Below are 21,060 nucleotides of genomic sequence, written 5' to 3'. Positions count from 1 at the left end.
CGGGTTGCCAGATCTCCTCTAGTTACCACAGCTGCAGATCTACAAACGTTCCTGCTGATCTGGCAACCTCGAGTCAGGGGGAGGGGGAAAGGGGATACACCAGCAGTACCAGTTGTTGCCACAATCTTACATACACTTCCTTTAATAGGGTTAACAAAATCAATCCAATAAGCAATAAACATAGCTTAACATGAATTGAATGCTTGTTTTAGGTGCACTAGAGGAACATATTAAACACTTAAAATAAATGCTGTTCTTTTGAACTTAGCAAATATTCTTTGTCAAAAATATGTCTTCGTTTCCACAAAAATATTAAGCTTTGAGTAAATAAAATGTAAAAAATTCTTACCGACACCAAACCTTTAAATGCATGTCAGTGTTTTATAGTGATCATTTAGTTCTCTATGCTTTTAACTAAGAGTATAAATGAAGCATAAAAAGCCACATGTGTGCAAAAAAGCACTGACAAGTGTCTTAAATGTTTCAGACGCTCCGTGCAGCAGGGAAGACGTATATGATCTTCTTTGTAATCATCATCTTCTTGGGTTCGTTCTACCTCATCAATCTGATTCTGGCTGTGGTGGCCATGGCGTATGCTGAACAGAATGAAGCCACCAATGCAGAAGCTAAAGAAAAGGAGGAAGAGTATGCAAAAATCCTGGAACAGCTCAAGAAGCAAGCTGAGGTTTGTCATGCGATAACATAGCAGCTTAGCCTGAGCATTGGATCATTTGTTTAAAAAAAGAAAACGTTAGTTCTGATTTTATCTGATGTTTTTATTTGACAAGCAGCAGAAGAACGGGGTGGTAAATGGCAGCAAGACATCACTATCCAGCAAAAAGAAAGGTGATGATGACCAAATGCAGAGTGATTATGATGGGATCGCACTGAAACCCCTTTCGAAATCGAATGGCTCCAAAGGCAGCATGGATTACTTAGAAGTCCCCGACTCGCAGATGAGAAAAGCGAGTGTGGTCAACGCTACAGACAATGTTTTAGATGGTAAGTGTAAATGGTGAGTTCCAGAAAAACTTAAGAAAACAAATCATATATCATCCTATACAAATCATATATGGCCAAAAGTTTCGACATATTACTATTTGCTGTCATGTGTCAGCGAAAGTTTCTTCTGCTCATCAAGCCTGCATTTATTTGATCAAAAATACAGAATGTTTTTTAATATTGTGATATATTATTACAATTTAAAAAAGTTGGTTTTCAATGTATTATACTTTGAAATTATAATTTATTTTTGTGATGCAAAGCTGAATTTTCAGGAACATTTCTCCAGTCTTCAGTGTCACATGAGACATCCAGTCTATTACATTATCCTTCAGAAATCATTCTAATATTCTGATTTATTATGAATGTTGGAAGCAGTTCTGCTGCCATTTTTGATGAATAAAAAGTTCAAAAGAACTGCATTTATTCAAAATAAAAACATTTTCAAATAATATAAATCTCCTTTACTATCACTTTATATCAATGTAACACATTCTTGCTGAATAAAATTATTAATTTATTTCAAAAAAGAAAGAAAAATATTACTGACCCCAAATTACTGACCAGTATTGTATATTGTTGTTACAAAAGATTTCTATTTTTAAAACATTTGCTTCTTTTTTTTTTTTTTTTACTTTTTATTCATCAAAGTATTATAAAAAAAAGTATCACACGTTATGAAAAAATATTAAGCAGCAGAATTGTTTCTGACTTTGAAATTGAATCATCATATTAGAATGATTTCTGAAGGATCACACAGATGAGGACACAGATGGATTAGTGCAAGTTTAATAGTTTATTATAACGGACACAGGTGATACTTAGAAGGTGGGTGACACTCAGACGAAGGACGATGAAGGTGGAGACGATGAAGGTGCAGACGAAGAGGTTTCAGGTGAGGGCTTCGAAGAAGGACAGGTAGTTACGGGTGAATCGGTGCAAGACCAGACGGTGAGATCAGAATGCCGGTGATGGGGAACGAGTGGGTGTGGCAGTGTCTGATGGCTGTGAGGGCGTGACAGAATGATACTGAAAATTCAGCTTTGCATCACAGAAATAAATTATAATTTAAAGTATAATAAATTGAAAACCAATTATTTTAAATTGTAATAATATATCACTATATTATTTTTTTTCTGTATTTTTGAGGCTTGATGAGCAGAAGAAACTTCTTTCAAAAACATTACAAATAGTAATGTGTCCAAACTTTTGGCCTGTACTATATATATACATACACTCACCTAAAGGATTATTAGGGACACCATACTAATACTGTGTTTGACCACCTTCGCCTTCAGAACTGCCTTAATTCTACATGGCATTGATTCAACAAGGTGCTGAAAGCATTCTTCAGAAATATTGGCCCATATTGATAGGATAGCATATTGCAGTTGATGGAGATTTGTGGGATGCATATCCAGGGCACGAAGCTCCCGTTCCACCACATCCAAAAGATGCTCTATTGGGTTGAGCTCTGGTGACTGTGTACATTTCAGTACAGTGAACTCAGTCATGTCCAAGAGACCAATTTGAAATGATTCAAGATTTGTATGTCACATTTTAAAATCATTTTCAAAATAATTGGTGCATTATCTTGCTGGAAGTAGCCAGCAGAGGATGGGTACATGCTGGTCATTATAGTGGAAAACCCTGTAGAGGCTTGGGGAACGTCGCAGAGAGCGAAAAACAGGGGCTCTAGCCATTTATCCCAATTTTTGGCGTCCTCGTGCACAAACTTACGAATCATGGCTTTCAACGTGCGATTAAAACGTTCCACCTGTTTGTCTGTTTGTGGGTGATAGATGCTGGTGCGAATCGATTTAATGCCCAACAATTCGTGGGTAGAGTTCGTGGATTGTCCGTGACATAAACGCTGTGCCTTGATCGGTGAGAATCTCTTTCGGAATTCCCACCCGAGAGATTAACGAGAACAGCGCACTCGCTACACTTTTCACAGAAATAGTGCGGAGCGGAACTGCCTCAGGATATCGCATTGCATAATCCACCAGGACTAATGCAAAGCGATGTCACTGTGCTGACCCCTCTAATGGCCCGATGAGGTCCATCCCAATTCGCTCGAAGGGGACCTGCATCTGCGGAAGGGGGCACAACGGTGCTTTTGGGGTGGCCGGTTCACGATTCACCAACTGGCATTGAACTGACATTGACGGCCAAAAAAATCGGGCCATTAGACGGTTAAATGTTGCCGTTTGTCCTAAATGCCCGGCCATTGGTTTCACATGAGCTTTTTGGTACTTACAACTGGGTTGTATCTTGCTTTGATTGGGCGTCTTGGGTCACCCGATACAACCGGCCTTTTATCACCAAAAAATATGGGTAGGTGAGCAGCCTGTCCAGATGGAGGAGGTGGCCATCGATGGAACGGACCTGATTAAAAGCGTTTTTAAGCGTCTCATCCTGGGACTGCTCCAGGGGGAAGTCATCATGGTCTGAGAGAATGGGACAACTCAGACCACTCTGTTCCCCCTGAACGTTTCCCAGAGGTCGCGAATCCACCTCCCCCACCTGCACCGCCGTCACCTTCCCTCCTCCCTTCTTCCCCCAAGAGGCTTCCGTACACAAGTGTCCCAATAATGTATTAAATGCAGGCCAATTGGTTCCCAAAATTATCGGATGCCAGAGGTGCGGATTAACTGCCACCTCCACACTATGCGTTTGTCCCCGAAATTGAATATCCACGGGCAACAACGGATATTTCACCATTTCCCCGTGCACACACCTCACCGTAACCATGCGGCTATTACACAATGCCTTAGGATGGATCAGGCTTTGATTTATCAAGGTCTGGTTGCAACCTGAATCCACCAAAGCCTGATACGTACCCCCCTTGATACTGGTATCTGATACAGGCCAGCTTGATCTGGGCAGCTTGTGGCGCATCGGGGACCCGGATCAGCGTCCCCACCTCCATCACGAGACACCGGTCGATGAAGTGTCCTGGGTCTCCACAGCGCCAACAAGCCGGCCCAGACTTCCCCGCTGCCCTAGTGGCTGGTAGTAGGTCAGATACTTGGCAGCAGCCCACCTCAGAACCTGGGAAGGGGGACAGGTTTAGAGAGGGGAGGGGTAGATGCAAGAGATGAGAGAGAGAGATGCCACTGGCAAGGGCTCGCCGACCCCGCAGCACGCCACCATCTGGTCCTCCGCCAATTGAATGGCCTGGTTTAGCGACGTCAGGTGGTGGCACTTGATCCCACTGCGCGGTCTTCCGGGGAAGCCACGTGACAAACTGCTCCAGTACCACTCAATCGATGACTTCCTCTGCGTCGCTTTCGTCGGCCATCAGCCACTTGCACGAGTCCCGGAGCTGTTGGGTGAAGACGAAGGGCCGACCGGACTCTTTGAGGGCCAGGGTCCGGAACCGCTGGCGATGTTGTTCCGGCGTCCGCAAGTGGCGTTCTTGACGGGGTCTCCATAACGGCGGCGGCGTTCTTCTTCCCTCCCGGGTTTCGGCACCAGTGTAGTCAGGTTCGTGTTTTTGACTCTTTTGTGGGGAAGGAAGAAGGCGGGTCGGGGTGACTGGGACTAGCGAAACTTTATTTCTCAAACACAACGTGTAAACACAAACACGTACAAGGGCCTAAAACTCCGTCTCTCCAACTCAATATCACAACTCGTAAACTCTTCAGTATCACTCGGTATCGTCTCAAGTTCAGGGTGTCCGTCTAGTCCCAGTCCAACTCTCTCTCTCTTCCTCTCCTCCCGCAGCGGCTTTTGTGCTGTCTCTCCACGTCAATTACTGCAATCAGACACAGGTGTTATTCATTTGCCCTTGACCTACTTACGGGGAGTAAGTAGGTCAAGGGCAAATGAATAACACCTGTGCCCGTTCCTTCTCCCCCGCTACAGACCTCGCGAAACCACGCCCCCTCCACCACAGTCATAAAGGGATGGACATGGTCAGAAACAATGCTCAGGTAGGCCGTGGCATTTAAACAATGCCCAATTTGCACTAAAGGGGGCTAGATTGTGCCAAGAAAACATCCCCCACACCATTACACCACTGCCACCAGCCTGCAAAGTGCTAACAAGGCATGATGGATCCATGTTCTTATTCAGTTTATGCCAAATTCTAGATCTAAGCTGATAGAAGAGCAACTTTGACTCAAATAACCACTAGTTTCAACCGAGGTATGCAGCAGAGCATTAGTGAAGCCACAACACACACAACCTTGGGGCGGATGTGCTACAACAGCAGAAGACCCCAATGGGTACCACTCATCTCTACTACAAATAGGAACAAGAGGCTACAATTTGCACAAGCTCAATTTTGGTGAGCTTGTGCAAATTGTAGCCTCTTGTTCCTATTTGTAGTAGAGATGAGTGGTACCCATTGGGGACAGTTGAAAACTAGAAAAATGTTGCCTGGTCTGATGAGTCTTGATTTCTGTTGAGACATTCAGATGGTAGAGTCAGAATTTGGGTAAATAGAATGAGAATATGGATCCATCATGCCTTGTTACCACTGTGCAGGCTGGTGGTGGTGGTGGTGTAATGGTGTGGGGGATGGCACATTTCAGGCACCTTAGTGCCAATTGGGCATCGTTTAAATGCCCCGGCCTACCTGATTATTGTTTCAGACCATGTCCATCCGTTTATGACCACCATGTACCCATCATCTGATGGCTACTTCCAGGAGGATAATGCACCATGTCACAAAGCTTGAACCAAATTGGTTTCTTGAACATGACAATGAGTTAACTGTACTAAAATGGCCTACACAGTCACCAGATCTCAACCCAATAGAGCATCTTTGGAATGTGGTGGAACGGAAGCTTCGTGCCCTGGATGTGAAATCTCCATTAACTTATAAGTCCGCCCAAATCGTCCCAATAGAGGCTAGCGGTTGGTAGGTGAAGGTTGCTGCGTGTTTGATCTTTTAAGCTGGGATAAGGGATTTTATTCCAATTCCTCATTATCTATCTCCATTTCATCATAATTTAGATTACTCCGTTTAACCCTTTGTTGAAATTATGCCCGTTCGTAACCTGAATAATTCAAGAGCAAGTCAGAATCAAAGTGTAACAATTTATTAACAGAAAGAAATGTAAATGTATAATGCCAATTACATAATCAATTCAAAGGTAGCCTAATCCATATAACATCAAATACTCTGAAGTAAAGAATGAAATCTATACCTGACTTCTGAAAATTACATAATGCTGGCTATCTTGAAACGTCCAGCATTACGGGCTGATCTGACTACAGAATCGATCCCTGAGCTCTTTGCAACATTTCTTTAAATACCCAGACCAGATTTACAAACTCTTTAAAATGTAAACATGAGTTCACAATGGGAATTTGCATTAATCAAGTCCTATAGACTTGTTTGGAAGAGAGGCCAAATGGCTGAAAGCCACACCCACCATACACCTTGGCAAGATATCTTTAAAATTTAAACCGCTTATGATGTTCTAATTTTCTTCTGTAGAGTTGAGATATTTGTACCAGTCGCACTGAGACATTTCAAATTATATTAAACACATATAATACTGTATTGTGAGGATTGACTTTGTAACGAAGAGATTTCTGGTGCATTTCAGGAAATCTCAATATGAGGGGGAGCAGGAGTTTGGGAGAAGTTTTATGTGAAAGAAAAGGCATGTAAATTGGTGTCATTCGTAGATGGTTCACTCAGTGTGATGTCGACACTAACTGTATGAATGAGTTCAGATGCTAATTTCCTTTGTTTTCTCAGAGTCCTTGCTCCTTGAGTAGACATTTCGGCATCTGCTAGTTTTTTCAGCCTTACAAATTGCAAGATGCTATCCTATCATATGGGCCAATATATATATATATATATATATATATATATATATATATATATATATATATATATATATATATATATATATATATATATATAATATACTTTATATATAATTACATTTTTTTACTTTATATATAATTAAATAAATAAATAAAATAAAAAATATACACACACATATATATATATATATATATATATATATATATATATATATATATATATATATATATATATATATATATATATATATATATATATATATATATATATATATATATATATAATATACTTATACTTTAATTAACAGAGCTGGAGGATAATCAAAGGCCATGTCCTCCCTGCTGGTACAAATTTGCTGACATATTCTTGAAATGGAATTGCTGCGTGCCATGGGTGAAATTTAAGAAGTTTGTCTGCTTAATTGTAATGGACCCTTTTGTGGATCTGGGCATCACAATCTGCATTGTCCTCAACACAATGTTCATGGCTATGGAACACTATCCCATGACTCCCCACTTTGAGCACATGTTGTCAGTGGGAAACCTTGTAAGTACATCTATGTATCACTATTAAAAATATATTGAAAACTTATACTGTATATTTTTGGAGAATATGTTTTGCTAACATCCCGAAGCTGATGGTTTCTTTGTGTCATGTGTTCTTTCCCATGCAGGTTTTCACAGGTATCTTCACAGCAGAGATGGTGCTAAAACTTATTGCACTGGACCCATATTATTACTTTCAGGTTGGCTGGAACATTTTTGACAGCATAATTGTGACCATTAGCCTGGTGGAGTTGGGCTTAGCTGATGTTGAGGGCTTGTCTGTGCTAAGGTCCTTCCGTCTGGTAGGTGAAACTTGATTGACTGGCCAGCTATTAATGGGGTAGTTAACATAAAAGTTACACTTCTGTCATCTTTTACTCACCGTCATTGGAAGTGTATGTTCTCAACACAATGCATTGTGGATATATATATACCAATGGCTGTCAAGCACCCTAAAAACATAATAAAATAGTCCATGTAACATCACCATTCACTTTCATTGTATGGAAAAAATCAGATTCGACATTGCTGTAAATAATTCTTTTTGTATTTATTAAAAGAAATAAAGTAATACAGATAAAAAACAAAACTGAACATTTTGTAATACGGTAATATTGTAGTGTTATAGTACGGCGATATTGTGACAAAATTTTGCAATTTAGTTGCATTAAATGTATTAAAATGTAATTTATTGATGTCATGTCAAAGTTACATTTTCAGCATAATTACTCCATTCTTCATTGTCACATGTCATCCTAATGATGATTTGCTGATAGATTTGTTGATTTTATTGAAGTTCAGGACTAAACTCTCTATTCAAATCATGACTGTTGGTTGCAGATGCGTGTGTTCAAGCTGGCAAAGTCTTGGCCAACCCTAAACATGCTGATAAAGATCATCGGGAATTCTGTGGGTGCTCTTGGAAACCTGACCCTTGTCCTGGCCATTATTGTCTTCATCTTTGCTGTGGTGGGGATGCAGCTTTTCGGAAAGAGCTACAAGGATTGTGTGTGCAAGATCTCAGAGGATTGTGAGCTCCCTCGCTGGCACATGACAGATTTCTTTCACTCATTCCTGATCATCTTTCGTGTTCTATGTGGGGAATGGATTGAAACAATGTGGGACTGCATGGAGGTGGCTGGTCAAGGCATGTGCATCGTCGTCTTCATGATGGTCATGGTTATAGGAAACCTAGTGGTGAGTAGATTAACTCCATCTTTGATAGTAAGATGGACGGACAGACAGACAGACAGACAGACAGAGACAGACAGACAGATCAAGACCATGCAATTTGAACTTGAGGTTAATTTTATTTACTCCATATTTATACAAGTGTCAAACGGCTACCAGTGGGATTTCCGTTATGGTTATTCATAGGCCAAAGGGCTTATCTGATGAGGTAACAAAAGTTGGGTGTCAAAACCAGAGGGACAACCTGCTATGGCGTTTCGTTTTATTGCATTTAAAGCTGACTACTTCACTTTATTATGTTCTCCTGTCATGTTTTTAAGGAGGTTGTAGTTTAAGGAGGTACTATTGGTCCTAAATAATCCCTATTGGTCCTACTTTTAATAATAACAGTAGAATACTAATAACTAGGGCTGCACGATTATGACAAAAATCATAATTGCTGATTATTCCCCTGAAATTGTAATTGTGATTATAAATTATTATTAAGTTTTTAATAGCTTTATAACATAGTTTGAAGCAACTGCATGCCATATTGTCATATCAAAAGAAACAAGCTGAAATCAATTGGTTTGGTTTCTTTAAATAAATAAAAAGTAAAATATGCATGGTATATTATGTTAAACTAAAAATAAAAATTAAACAATGGTGAAAAAACTTAAGATAAGATGTGGACTTATTTTTTGTAATTGCGATTAGATTTTATTAAACGATTACATGATTGAGACATGCAAAATTGTAATCACGATTACAAATTCGATTTATTGTGCAGCCCTACTAATAACTAGTATTCACTATTGGTCCTACTGTTAATAATATCGATTATTAACAGTGGTTTATTTTATGGAACTGTACCATCAGTGTTTAAGCATGCTACTATTCATTTTCTTATATAACTTGGATCCACAGGATTTAAAAAATGTCAAGCCTATCTCAAAACTGCCTTTTATGTATGAGTTTTCCATAATCAACTTGACTGAAAATAACAGCTTTATTAAAGGTTGCTAGTGATATTTTGTTCAAAATTGCCCCTGGGAAAGGTGTTTTGGGTGAGACGTTAAACCGAGGTCCCGACTCTCTGTGGTCGTTAAAAATCCCAGGATGTCCTTCGATAAAGAGTAGGAGTGTAACCCCGGCATCCTTGCCAAATTTGCCCACTGGCCCCTGTCCATCATGGCCTCCTAATAATCCCCATATCCTGATTGGCTTCATCACTCGGTCTCCTCTCCACCGATCAGCTGGTGTGTGTTCTGGCGCAATATGGCTGCCGTCGCATCGTCCAAGTAGATGCTGCACATTGGTGGTGGTTGAGAAGATTCCCCCTTCTATGTAAAGCGCTTTGAGTGCCTAGAAAAGCGCTATATAAATGTAATGAATTATTATCATTTTTTGTTGTTGTTGTTGCCTTGATGCTAGATTTGAGTGCAGCCGTTGATACTTAAGATCATGTAACTTTAATAGAATGTCTCAGAGATTATGTAGCGATCAATGGTGTAGCACTTAAGTGGTTTTCTTATCTGCAGGGCAAGACATGCTCTATCACAGACTATTCACAGACATGTTGAGCACATGGATGCAGTAGTCTTGTCATTACAACTCGATTTCTGCCACTAACGAATGCTTTCATCAGAACTAGCACTATGTGAAAAAGAGATTCATTTATTTTAACAGAGATCCCAAAATGTACTTGGTTAGTCTTGTAACCTCGGTTCCCTGAGAGAGGGAACGATTATTGCGTATGGGAAAAGCTTTTCTCGAGAATATGAAGCAAATAGGGATCAGGCTTTAAAAATCGACTGAAGCGATACCTGAGAAGCACAGCACGGAACGCAATACTCATTCCCTCTCTCAGGGAACCGAGGTTATGAGAGTAACCGAGTATGATCCCTATCGAGAGGTCGCTCATATTGTGTATGGAGACCCAATTTTGCGTGTAAAACACCTACTCGCTTAACTGAGGGCAGTGCCAGCAGCAGAAATGCAGTTTTGAGTGAGAGGTGCTTTATGCTCACAGACTGAAGCGGTTTGAAGGGGGAGCCCTTCATAGCTTCTAACACTGTGGCAAGGGTCCCATATAGGGACGGGGATGGGGGGGGGGATAGATTGGGGGCCCATAGATTGGGGCTGGGATGCCAGATTTTCCCTTTCGCCTGGGTGAGGAGGTCTCTCCTCAGCGGAATAGGCCATGGGGCTATGTCTGACAGCTGAATCATTTCAGAGAACCATATCCGGTTCTTCCATAGCGGGGCTATTAAAAGCACTGTGGATACTGTCTCCCTTATCAATCAATATCCTGATCAATCTCCCTGAGGCCATCAATATAAAAACATACAGAGGGAGTCTGGGCCAAACGTGGGCCAGCTCATCCCTGCATATCCGGACCCTGATTTAGGATACCTAGCACGTCAGCTGCTCTCAGGGAGCTTAAATTGCACTCTGCCCATAAAAAGAGGGGTTTGGCCATGGAGTGTAGAGCACCTGACTTCAGACTGCCCTGGCGATTATATATGATACCAGTGACATTGTCCGAACAGACCAAGACGTGGTGATCCTTTATGTGCAGAAGGAAAGCTCTCAGTGATAAAATAACTGCTCTCATCTCTAGACAGTTTAAGTGCAACTACTTCTCTGATTCTGCCCACAGGCCAGTGATCGGCTTGCCCTTGTGTAGGGCACCCCACCCCAGGGTGGAGGCATCTGTCGAGATCACTTTCAACTTCGTGACTGTGCCCATTGGCACACCTTTCTGATACCAGGCGGTTGCCCTCCAAGGAGCCAGAGCTTTGATACAGCTGTGGTTCATTTTAATGCAAAGATTTCCATGCATGAGCCAGAACACAGGAATACAGCCAGTGTTGAAGGGGGCAACAGACGCAGTTTTAGCACTGCCGACGCAGAGGCTAAAAGGCCCAGCATCCTCTGAAAACACTTTAGGGGAACGCAAGTCCCATGCTCCAGACAGAGATCACTGTGACGTAAGCAGCACACTCATGAGTCTTAAATCTATGACTGTACCCAGAAAGGAGATCTTCTGAGTGGAGGACAGTGAGCTCTTGGCGGTATTGATCCTGAGAACCAAACATTCTAGATGGTTGAGGAGCCAGGATCCGTGGGTTATCAACTGTGTCTCTGATTGGGCTATTACAAGCCACTCGTCAATGTAGTTGAGTATACGTATCCCTCTCAGTCTGAGTGGGGCTAAAGCCGTGTCCATGCACTTCGTAAAAGTGCACGGTGCCAGGGATAACCCGAATGACAGGACTGTGTACTGATAAGCCTGCCCCTGTAGAAGGGGGCTATCTGAATGTGAAAGTAAGCATCTTTTAGTTTGATCGTGAAAAACCAATCCGCTGGGCGAATGTTCATAAGGATTTGTTTCACTGTCAGCATCTTAAATGAACGAAACATGAACACTTTGTACAGAGGTCTGAGATCTAGAATGGGCCTGAGGCCGCCGTCCTTTTTTAGGAAGTGGAAGTAGCGACTGTAAAAGCCTGAATCGCTTAGTCAAGGGTGAACGGATTTCACCGCTCCCCTTTCTAACACTTTCGAAACCTTGGTGTGAAGCACGTAACGGACGCTGCTTTTCAACGAGGTCTCAACCACGGCACGAAAGCGCAGGGGTCTGCAAACTAACTGTAGCGAGTATGCTCATTTTATTTTGTTCAACACCCAACTCAATATACAAGGGATGGCCTGCCAGGCCTGGACCAGAGAAGATAGGGGTTGGATATGACAAGGGGAGGGTTTTCTAATAGTGGGAACCCGGCGGGCCGGATGCTTTATGCTTGTAACACTGTATAGTGGGCACCGCTACATTCATGGCACAGCGTGCGCTGTGTCAGTGGTTGAGTGTAGGGGGTGCATACTGAGGGGTGGGCACCTTCACTACAGAGAAAATGCTATTTTTGAGATTTATTTGGATCGCCGTGAAAACGGCATTTGTGTGCAGGCAAGCACGTTTGGCAGTGAGTCGAAATTGAAGTCGCCAGTCACCTGTTTGCAGGGAACAGGGAGACCAAGAGGGAGAGATGGGGGTCTGGCCAAGGCAGGACCTAGCCATCTTCTTTTTCTCCCTGTGGCTAGGACAGCTTCGAGGGCTCGGGGTTCAACAAAACCTTGGGTTGAGGTCCCCAACGCTCAGGTTGTCTGCTGTGGTTCGTTGAGCATGAGTGTTGCCATGTCCTGGATGCAGAGCGAAGCCATGAAGTTGGTGGTGCCGCCTTAGCAGGCTGAGGGGGGCGGCGCTTTGGCTTGATGACCAGAGGAAGAGCTGGAGCGTTTAGTTAAAAAGTGTCTCATCGCTTGGGACACCTTTTGTGCTTCTGTGAAACGCTCAGCAAATCCCACTACTGCTGGACTGAAAAAAAGACCAGTGGTGGAGATGGGGGCATCCAGGAAGGAGGCCTTGTCTGAATCTTTTAACTTGGTTAAAGGGATAGTTCACTTTAAAATGAAAATTCTGTCATCCTTTACTCACCCTCAAGTTGTTTCAAACCTGTATGAATTTCTTTCTTCAGCTGACACAAGGGAAGATTTTTGGAAGAATGTCAGTAACCAAACAGTTAACTGGAGCCATAATAGGAAAAAAAAATACTATGGAAGTCAATGGTTTGGTTACTGACATTCTTCAAAATATATTCCCTTGTGTTCAGCTGAAGAAAGAAATTCATACATTTTGATACCAAATTGTTGACAGGTATGGGTTAGGAGCATTAGGATGACAAGCATTAGGATCCTTTGGCAGGTAATGTTATTTGTAGTCCATCCTCTATCACTCTTCTCTCCTCGTCATCTCACTAACATACTACTGGGCGGGGCCAAAGTTGTGACGATGAAGTAGGCATTGATTTTCTTCTGCAGAGGCGGCCTTTCACATATAGGCACATTCCACAATAAGTCGTTCTCTGGGCTTGGTAACAATAAAAGCTATTTTTGGACTAACAAGGAAGTTTTCAGTTTTGAAACGTACAGGGTATTCTATACAGGATAATATGACGGCCTCTTATATGTCAACAACTCAAGGAAAATTAGATTTTTCAGTTCATGACCCCTTTAAATATTACTTATGGACATTTTGGTCCATTTTAATGGTTTTGAAAGCCCTTATATTTAAAATAAATGTAAAATTATGTATAAAATAATGCCTTCTGTTGCAATGTATTATACATTTTTCAGTCACCTATTTGAGATATTTAAGAAGTGAAATATTTTCATTCTATTGCATTTTTGAATTGCCTCATAGGCCACATATCCCAATCCCTGTTGTACAATTTTAGTATGTCATTGCATTTTTCTCATTTTCTTCCTGAAGGTGTTGAATCTCTTCCTGGCTTTGCTGCTCAGCTCCTTCAGCGGGGACAACCTGGCAGCGTCTGATGATGATGGGGAGATGAATAATCTGCAGATTGCTGTTTCTAGAATCACAAGAGGCATTGACTGGGTAAAGGCCTTCGTTATCGGACATTCGAGCCACTGTCTGGGCCTAAAGCCAAATGAAGAGGGTGCGAACGAAAAAGAAGAGGGAGATTTTAAAATGGCCACCGTGAATTCCAGTCTGTCCATTATTAAAGTGCCTATAGCCAATGGTGAATCGGATTATGAAGATGGCATCAGCTCTTCTGAAGATGAAGACAAAGAAGGCTTTGATGCAAATCCTAAAGTGAGTTTTGTTCAATGAAAAATTCTGATAGTTGTGTTCCTAAAATCTAATGCGAATGTTTACACAAATGCCAAACCAGTGGCCAGAGTGTCAATGACATCCGTCCATCAACACCTTTTGACACCTACACATGTGTCCCAAATACTGACACCTGCAAAGTCCATCTGGAGCCCCATGGGTCATGTTGTTTAGAGAGTATGTCTAAGGAATTGCAGAGACCATGTGACTCTGTGACGAGGCGTGGGAAAGAGCCCCAGCACAGCATGATTAGTTACCTTGCTGAGCAACGTCCTTAAGAAGAACCAGCATAACGCACATTAATGCCTAACAAACTTCGAAAACGAATCCCTAACTGCACTATATCCCAATGCACTGTAAAATGTGTCTTACCTATTCAAGTCATACATTTTATTTAATATTTGTTTCATTTAAGTGCACTGACCCTAATTCATTGGGCAACTGCTTGTTGGCATACCACAGGATCAGTTAACACGGGTCATATGTCCTGCCCTCTGTGTCACACAGCCCTGCATTTCACATCCAGCTATGAATCACAGAGAGGGAACACAAACGCAAAGTTGTATTTAAGTCTCGTATGAGCATTTCAAACAAGATCTGTAGTCAAATCAGAGCTGTACGGTAAATGAAAAAATGATCTAATGTTAGTTTTTTTTCTTCATAAAGCCTAATCTTGGAACTTTTAACTTTTAAAATTTCTTAATAACACACCTGCCAGATTGTCCCTGGCTGGTTTGAATGTTTTTGGATTGTTATTTTTTTTTAAATTATGTTTTTGTTCCTATAACTTGTGGTTTTGTTTGAGATATTTTTCAAATAATGACGTTTGGTTTAGTTGACATGATGAATGTCTTTGATTTGCTCTTTGAGTCTCTTTCGTACAATTCAGCCTGACTTTGTACAATTCATGACTTCCACTCATATGCATGGAAATGCTGGAGACATGAAACGCAAACTTGTATGAATTCCAAAGATCAAAGTAAGGTGTGTGCCAAACAGATGAACAGTATGTCACAGACTCACAGTGTGACCTCTTAGCTCTACGCAATCTTCAAATCTGCAGGATTCCTGTAGCTCAAACAGTGTAGTATGTCACTAACAATGCCAGTGTCATGGGTTTTGATTCCCAGAGAATGCATTAGCGGCTAAATTGTATACCTACCAATTCAATGCAAGTTGCTTAGGATCTGCATCTGCAGATGCATCTGCCAAATGGAGGATATTGATTTGCTTGTAAAAGTTGTAAAAGTTATGTTCATCCTAGAGACAGTATTAACCTGCAGTGTTTTCATCTGTACAGAAGACAGATGGAGATGATTCATCAACCTGCAGCACAGTGGACAAAGCTCCTGAGGTAGAAGAGGTAGTAGAGGTAGAAGAAGAGGACTCCACCACCCCTGTGGACTGCTACACAGAGAGTGAGATGTGAACAATGACTATGTATTGAACTGAGCAGTTTTGGGGGTAAAGCATTACAAGTAATGCAAGTTAAGTAATCAAGTTACTTTTTTTAAGTAACGAGTAAACCCAGCAAGCAATAGCCATCATTTCACTGTCTCGGTTAACTATAGACCCAATATACACTCACCTAAAGGATTATTAGGAACACTTGTTCAATTTTTTATTAATGCAATTATCTAATCAACCAATCACATGGCGGTTGCTTCAATGCATTTAGGGTTGTGGTCCTGTTCAAGACAATCTCCTGAACTCCAAACTGAATGTCAGAATGGGAAAGAATGGTGATTTAAGCAGTTTTGAGCGTGGCATAGTTGTTGGTGCCAAGCTGGCCAGTCTTAATATTTCACAAACTGCTCAGTTACTGGGATTTTCACGCACAAACATTTCTAGGGTTAACAAAGAATGGTGTGAAAATGGAAAAACATCCAGTATGCAGCAGTCCTGTGGGCAAAAATGCCTTGTTAAAGCTAGAGGTCACCCACATTAGACAGTTGAAGACTGGAAAAATGTTGCCTGGTCTGACGATGTCTCGATTTCTGTTGAGACATTCAGATGGTAGAGTCAGAATTTGGCGTAAACCGAATGAGAACATGGATCCATCATGCCTTGTTAGCATTGTGCAGGCTGGTGGTGGTGGTGAAATGGTGTGGGGGATGTTTTCTTGGCACACTTTAGGCCCCTTAGTGCCAATTGGACATATTTTAAATGCCACATCCTACCTGAGCATTGTTTCTGACCATGTCCAATCCTTTATGACCACCATGTACCCATCCTCTGATGGCTACTTCCAGCAGGATAATGCACCATGTCACAAAGCTTGAATCATTTCAAATTGTTTTCTTGAACATGACAATGAGTTCACTGTACTAAAATGGCCCCCACAGTTACCAGATCTCAACCCAATAGAGTATCTTTGGAATGTGGTGGAACGGTAGGGAGCTACCCTGGATGTGCATGAGTTATATTCTTGTTATTAACATTTTTGTTTTTCTGCGTTCCTAGACTGCATTAGGCGATGTCCTTTCTTGAAGCTTGATGATGTTACCCAGGGTAAAGGGAAGGCATGGTGGAACCTCCGTAGAACCTGCTATGCCATTGTGGAGCACAGCTATTTTGAAACATTTATCATCTTCATGATTCTCCTCAGCAGTGGAGCTTTGGTGAGTCAGTCAATAAACCATTGTTTTTGCATAACCAGAGCCCACTGAATTATTATTTTTTTCATATGTATGTTTTTTTTTACTAGGCATTTGAGGACATATACATTGAACAACGGAGAATGATTAAAATCATCCTTGAATATGCAGATCAGGTCTTCACCTATGTTTTTGTCATCGAGATGCTTCTGAAATGGATAGCCTATGGTTTCAAGGTCTATTTCACAAATGCCTGGTGTTGGCTGGACTTTCTCATCGTTGATGTAAGTATTAGTTCATCCCACTTCAACAGAAAATTGCATGTTAAAATTACAAATAAAATTCCCACCCTGAAAGCCATTAAAAATGAATTAATGTACAGTTACATTACAGTTTATTTCTTTAATATCTCATATTTTATTACAGCTTCTGCATTATTCTGCTATTAGTAAATGGATGGTGTACATCTCAAAGTTAAAATCATGTGTATTTCACAATTCATTTAATCATAACTGGAGTAGTCAATATCGCTTTATGGGGCGCATTATGTTCTAACCAGGAGATATTTTTTCAAATTAGTTTTTTCTTATATGAAATAGTTTTAATCATACAAACCAAAAAACAGTAAGGGTTATTTTAAGTATTTTGAGAATTGGGGATTCAATATATGTTACTGATTATATACTTTATACCTACACTTTGTAATATACTTTATTTGAATTAATATTTCTGCAGGTGTCCCTGATCAGCTTGACTGCAAACATCTTAGGCTACTCTGAACTGGGGGCCATTAAGTCTCTCAGGACTTTGAGAGCGCTAAGACCTCTTCGAGCTCTCTCCAGGTTTGAAGGAATGAGGGTAAGTGTGTTTGTAGGAAGTTTTCTGCTGTGCACCCTCAGCTTAACATTTAATTTTACCCTGCAATTCAGGCTGGAAACCAGTATATTGTTTTATCCTTCTTCTGTTATAAATTTTTGGGGACCAATCACTTTGTTGGCTTATCCACCTGGCGTGCTATTTACGGGTTTAAACAAATTACGGAAAAAGAAGCGACGGACCATTGGTCTGATTGGTTGAAAGACTATCCTGTTTTGTAGAGGGTCATTTAAACTATGGCCATTGATACAGAGCTGACTCCCCAGACCAATGTTCAATTTTAAAGGTGCCCTAGAATGATTTGAAACAATATCTTAAATTGTTCTCTGATATCTACATAGATATGGGTATGTGGCTTATTTAAGGGAAAAAATTGTCCAGATACAGTTTTACAGGTCCATTTACAACCCTATAAATTGTCCCTAGGATGTAATTCTCTGTTTTTGCCTTATTTGGAAGGGTCATGAATATTAATGTTGAGCTCTGCTCTGATTGGCTTATTTCAGCAGCTCACAGTAGTTCAGTGAAGCGGCTCGTGAGTCCTGACCATCCTGAATGACACTTTAAGCAAAACATCTCAAATGGAGAAAAATGCAGCTTACTTGTTTATTGGTGTTTTCCGATCATCCGCACGCGAGAAAGAGCTTGCGTTCGTGTGGTTGCCAGATTTCAGTAATTAAATCCCCCAAACAGAGCTCTTCTATTTTTACCTAAACATATCCAATCTGACAACCATATGCACGGGATCTCTCTCGCACACGGACGATCTGAAAACGCCAATAAACAAGTAAGCTGCATTTTATCAATCTCCATGTGAGATGTTCTGCTTGAAGTGTGTCATTCAGCCTACATTTTAGACTTGTCTTTTTTCGTCAACGATATTGCATGTTTATATAACGTTAATCACAATGTAGGATAAGGTTACGCAGTGACTGTGATGTAGCCTAATCTGAAATAGAAATAGGCAAAAACATCATAGGAAACACTATACGTCAGTTCTCAAAAATATAAATATATAACTTATATTTTTACAAAATGAATAGCCTTGTCAAATGACTATCGTTTTAACTTATATGGTGGAAAAGGTGACGTTTGCTAGAAGGATCGATCTAAGCAAAGTATCTACGGTTGTATTTTGTAATACAAAATAATATTACCCTTTTGTCATTAGACACACTATTTAGTTTGGTATGGTACTTGGAGTTCCCTTTATCGAGGTAACTCGCACTGCGTCATCGTAGATGACACATCGGGGAACGCCCTCGGCGTGACACTGCTGAGTTCATATCAAAAAAGTCCAATACTGATTGGTGTTGCGTCATGACGTAATGAGTGACGGCATACCCGGAGGTATAAAGGGATGCCGCTTTGTGTTCTGTCTGTCTATTTGGTGTTATTTGTCCCGTAGGGCTGCAATATTATTAGAGAATTATGACGAGCGAGCAATTCAGACGGTGTGTGCCTCCCTGTCTGCGTTTCATCGCGGGCACGGACACACACCAGCTCTGCGTGCAGTGTCTCGGCGTCCAGCACGCCCGGGCCGCTCTTGAGGGAGCGGCTTGCGGTGAGTGCGATAAGCTGCCGCTGAGAGTGCTGCGCTCGCGGCTGGCGGTCTTTGACGAGGCCGGCCAGCCTCGCGAGCCTCGCGGTTCTGGGCCTGCTGTTGCTGAGGCAGAGCGGCGCCGCGGATCGTGGGGCTCGCAGATGGATCTGTCAGCAGGATTAGGGAATGTTGAGGCATCTTCCTCTGACGATTCAGAGATCCTGCCGCCACGTGTGGAAGCCCGCGCTGCGGCTTCTTCCCATGAGGCGGAGGATCAGGTGCTCATGCTGTCCGACTCTGAGGGGTCGTTGACAATGAGCACCAAAGCAGGCGCAATGGGGCAGTCGCCACCCCACTCGCAGGCTATGGAGGAGCTTGTGGAGGTCCTGACTCGCGCTGTGGCCAGGCTAAGTTTAGATTGGCCACAGGAAGAGGTGCACATCCAGCCACCAAATAAGCTGGATGAGCGCTTCTTCAAGCGCCGAGCTCAGCCTCCACGCCGGGGTCTGCCGTTTTTCCCCGACCTGCACAATGAGTTGTGCAGGGCGTGGGAAAAACCCTTCTCAGCGCGTTTGACTACGCCCCCTGCACTTGACTTGGCTAATGTGCTGGGGGCGTCTGAGAAGGGATATGTTGCGCTGCCGAAGGTTGAAGAGGCGCTCGCGGGCCACCTCTCACCTGAGACAGCAGCTTCATTGAAGACCCCGGCATTGCCCTCTAAACCATGCAGAGAGACATCGAAGCTGGTGGGAAGGGCATAAAGTTCGGCTGGTCGTGCTGGTGGGTGCCTGCACACTCTCGCAGTTCTGCAGGCCTACCAAGCGGACTTGCTGAAGGAGCTTGATGAGGGCGAGGGTCCCTCCCCGAAGGATGTGACTGAGCTGAGGAAGGCTGATTTGTCTCTCCATGTCACCAAAGAGGCGGCCCGTGCTATCAGCCGCTCCATGGCGAGTTTGGTGTGCGCAGAGAGGCATCTCTGGCTCAACCTGTCGGGGATCAGGGAGAGAGACAAACATTTTCTCCTTGATTCCCCGATTTCGCCTTCTGGCCTTTTCGGCAGCGCTGTGAGCACCGTCGTCGAGAGGTTTCAGGAGGTGTAAAAGAATGTGGCCGCCCTCAGCCAGTTCATCCCTCGCCGCTGGGGCTCTTCCAGCAGGGCTGCCTCCAGTGGGCAGTCCCAGCCAGCACAGGGCTCCTCGCACCGCGAGGTGCAGAAGCAGAGCGTCGCTCATGCCCCTCTTGAGGGAGCTTGGCAGAAGAAGCGACGCTCTCGCGGGAAGTCTTCGAAGCCAAAGACCGACCTGAGGGAGGTCATTCAGGCTAAGAAGGCTTCCAAGCGGTCCTAGCTGCGGCAGGGCCGCTGAGAGCTGTCCCCCACGGGGCAGAGCAACCGAGGTCGTTCTCCCCCCGGAGCTCTCTGGGAATCGATGTTGCGCTCTCGTAGTCAAAAGTGCTCCGGGCCACGTCGTTCCCCCGCGTTTGCGCGTTACTTTGGCCGGCACATATCAAATCTGCGGCAAAACAGCGAATGCGTTCGCACACCGAAAATCTACCTCGACTAGTCCCTGCTGGGTATCCGCTTCAGGGGGTCGAAGGAGAGGTTCGGTCGATACCCCAGGCCAGCCTCGAGAGGCTGGTTCCCTTATCAGAGTATCTCGGCGCATGGTCATGCCCTCCGAATATCTCTGTGTGGGCCCTGCGCACTGTAGAACGGTGCTACAGACTACAGTTCAGAGTTCCTCCCCCGAAATTTGGGGGGATAGTCTGGACGGTGGTCGGTCCTGAGCAGGTGGGGGTAATGGGGCAGGAAGTACACTCTCTGCTGGTAAAAGGGGCGA

At 42.8% G+C, this 21,060-nt stretch overlaps 1 protein-coding gene across 1 annotated transcript in view; it reads left to right on the top strand.

Moving 5' to 3' along the window:
• scn4ab (sodium channel, voltage-gated, type IV, alpha, b) overlaps positions 1-21,060 on the top strand; it is a 55,737-nt gene that overhangs the window by 26,279 nt on the left and 8,398 nt on the right. Inside the window, exons 10-19 of the mRNA XM_067412625.1 lie at positions 488-685; positions 792-1,002; positions 7,101-7,339; positions 7,467-7,640; positions 8,179-8,535; positions 13,841-14,188; positions 15,507-15,624; positions 16,670-16,827; positions 16,914-17,087; positions 17,539-17,661. Coding sequence (XP_067268726.1) covers positions 488-685; positions 792-1,002; positions 7,101-7,339; positions 7,467-7,640; positions 8,179-8,535; positions 13,841-14,188; positions 15,507-15,624; positions 16,670-16,827; positions 16,914-17,087; positions 17,539-17,661 — 2,100 coding nt within the window. The remainder of the gene's footprint in view (positions 1-487; positions 686-791; positions 1,003-7,100; positions 7,340-7,466; positions 7,641-8,178; positions 8,536-13,840; positions 14,189-15,506; positions 15,625-16,669; positions 16,828-16,913; positions 17,088-17,538; positions 17,662-21,060) is intronic.

This window comes from Pseudorasbora parva, chromosome 2 (assembly GCF_024679245.1).
Source record: "Pseudorasbora parva isolate DD20220531a chromosome 2, ASM2467924v1, whole genome shotgun sequence".
NCBI lineage: Eukaryota > Metazoa > Chordata > Actinopteri > Cypriniformes > Gobionidae > Pseudorasbora > Pseudorasbora parva.
Note: the sequence above shows the minus strand (reverse complement) of the source record. Positions and strands in the feature narration are given on the sequence as shown.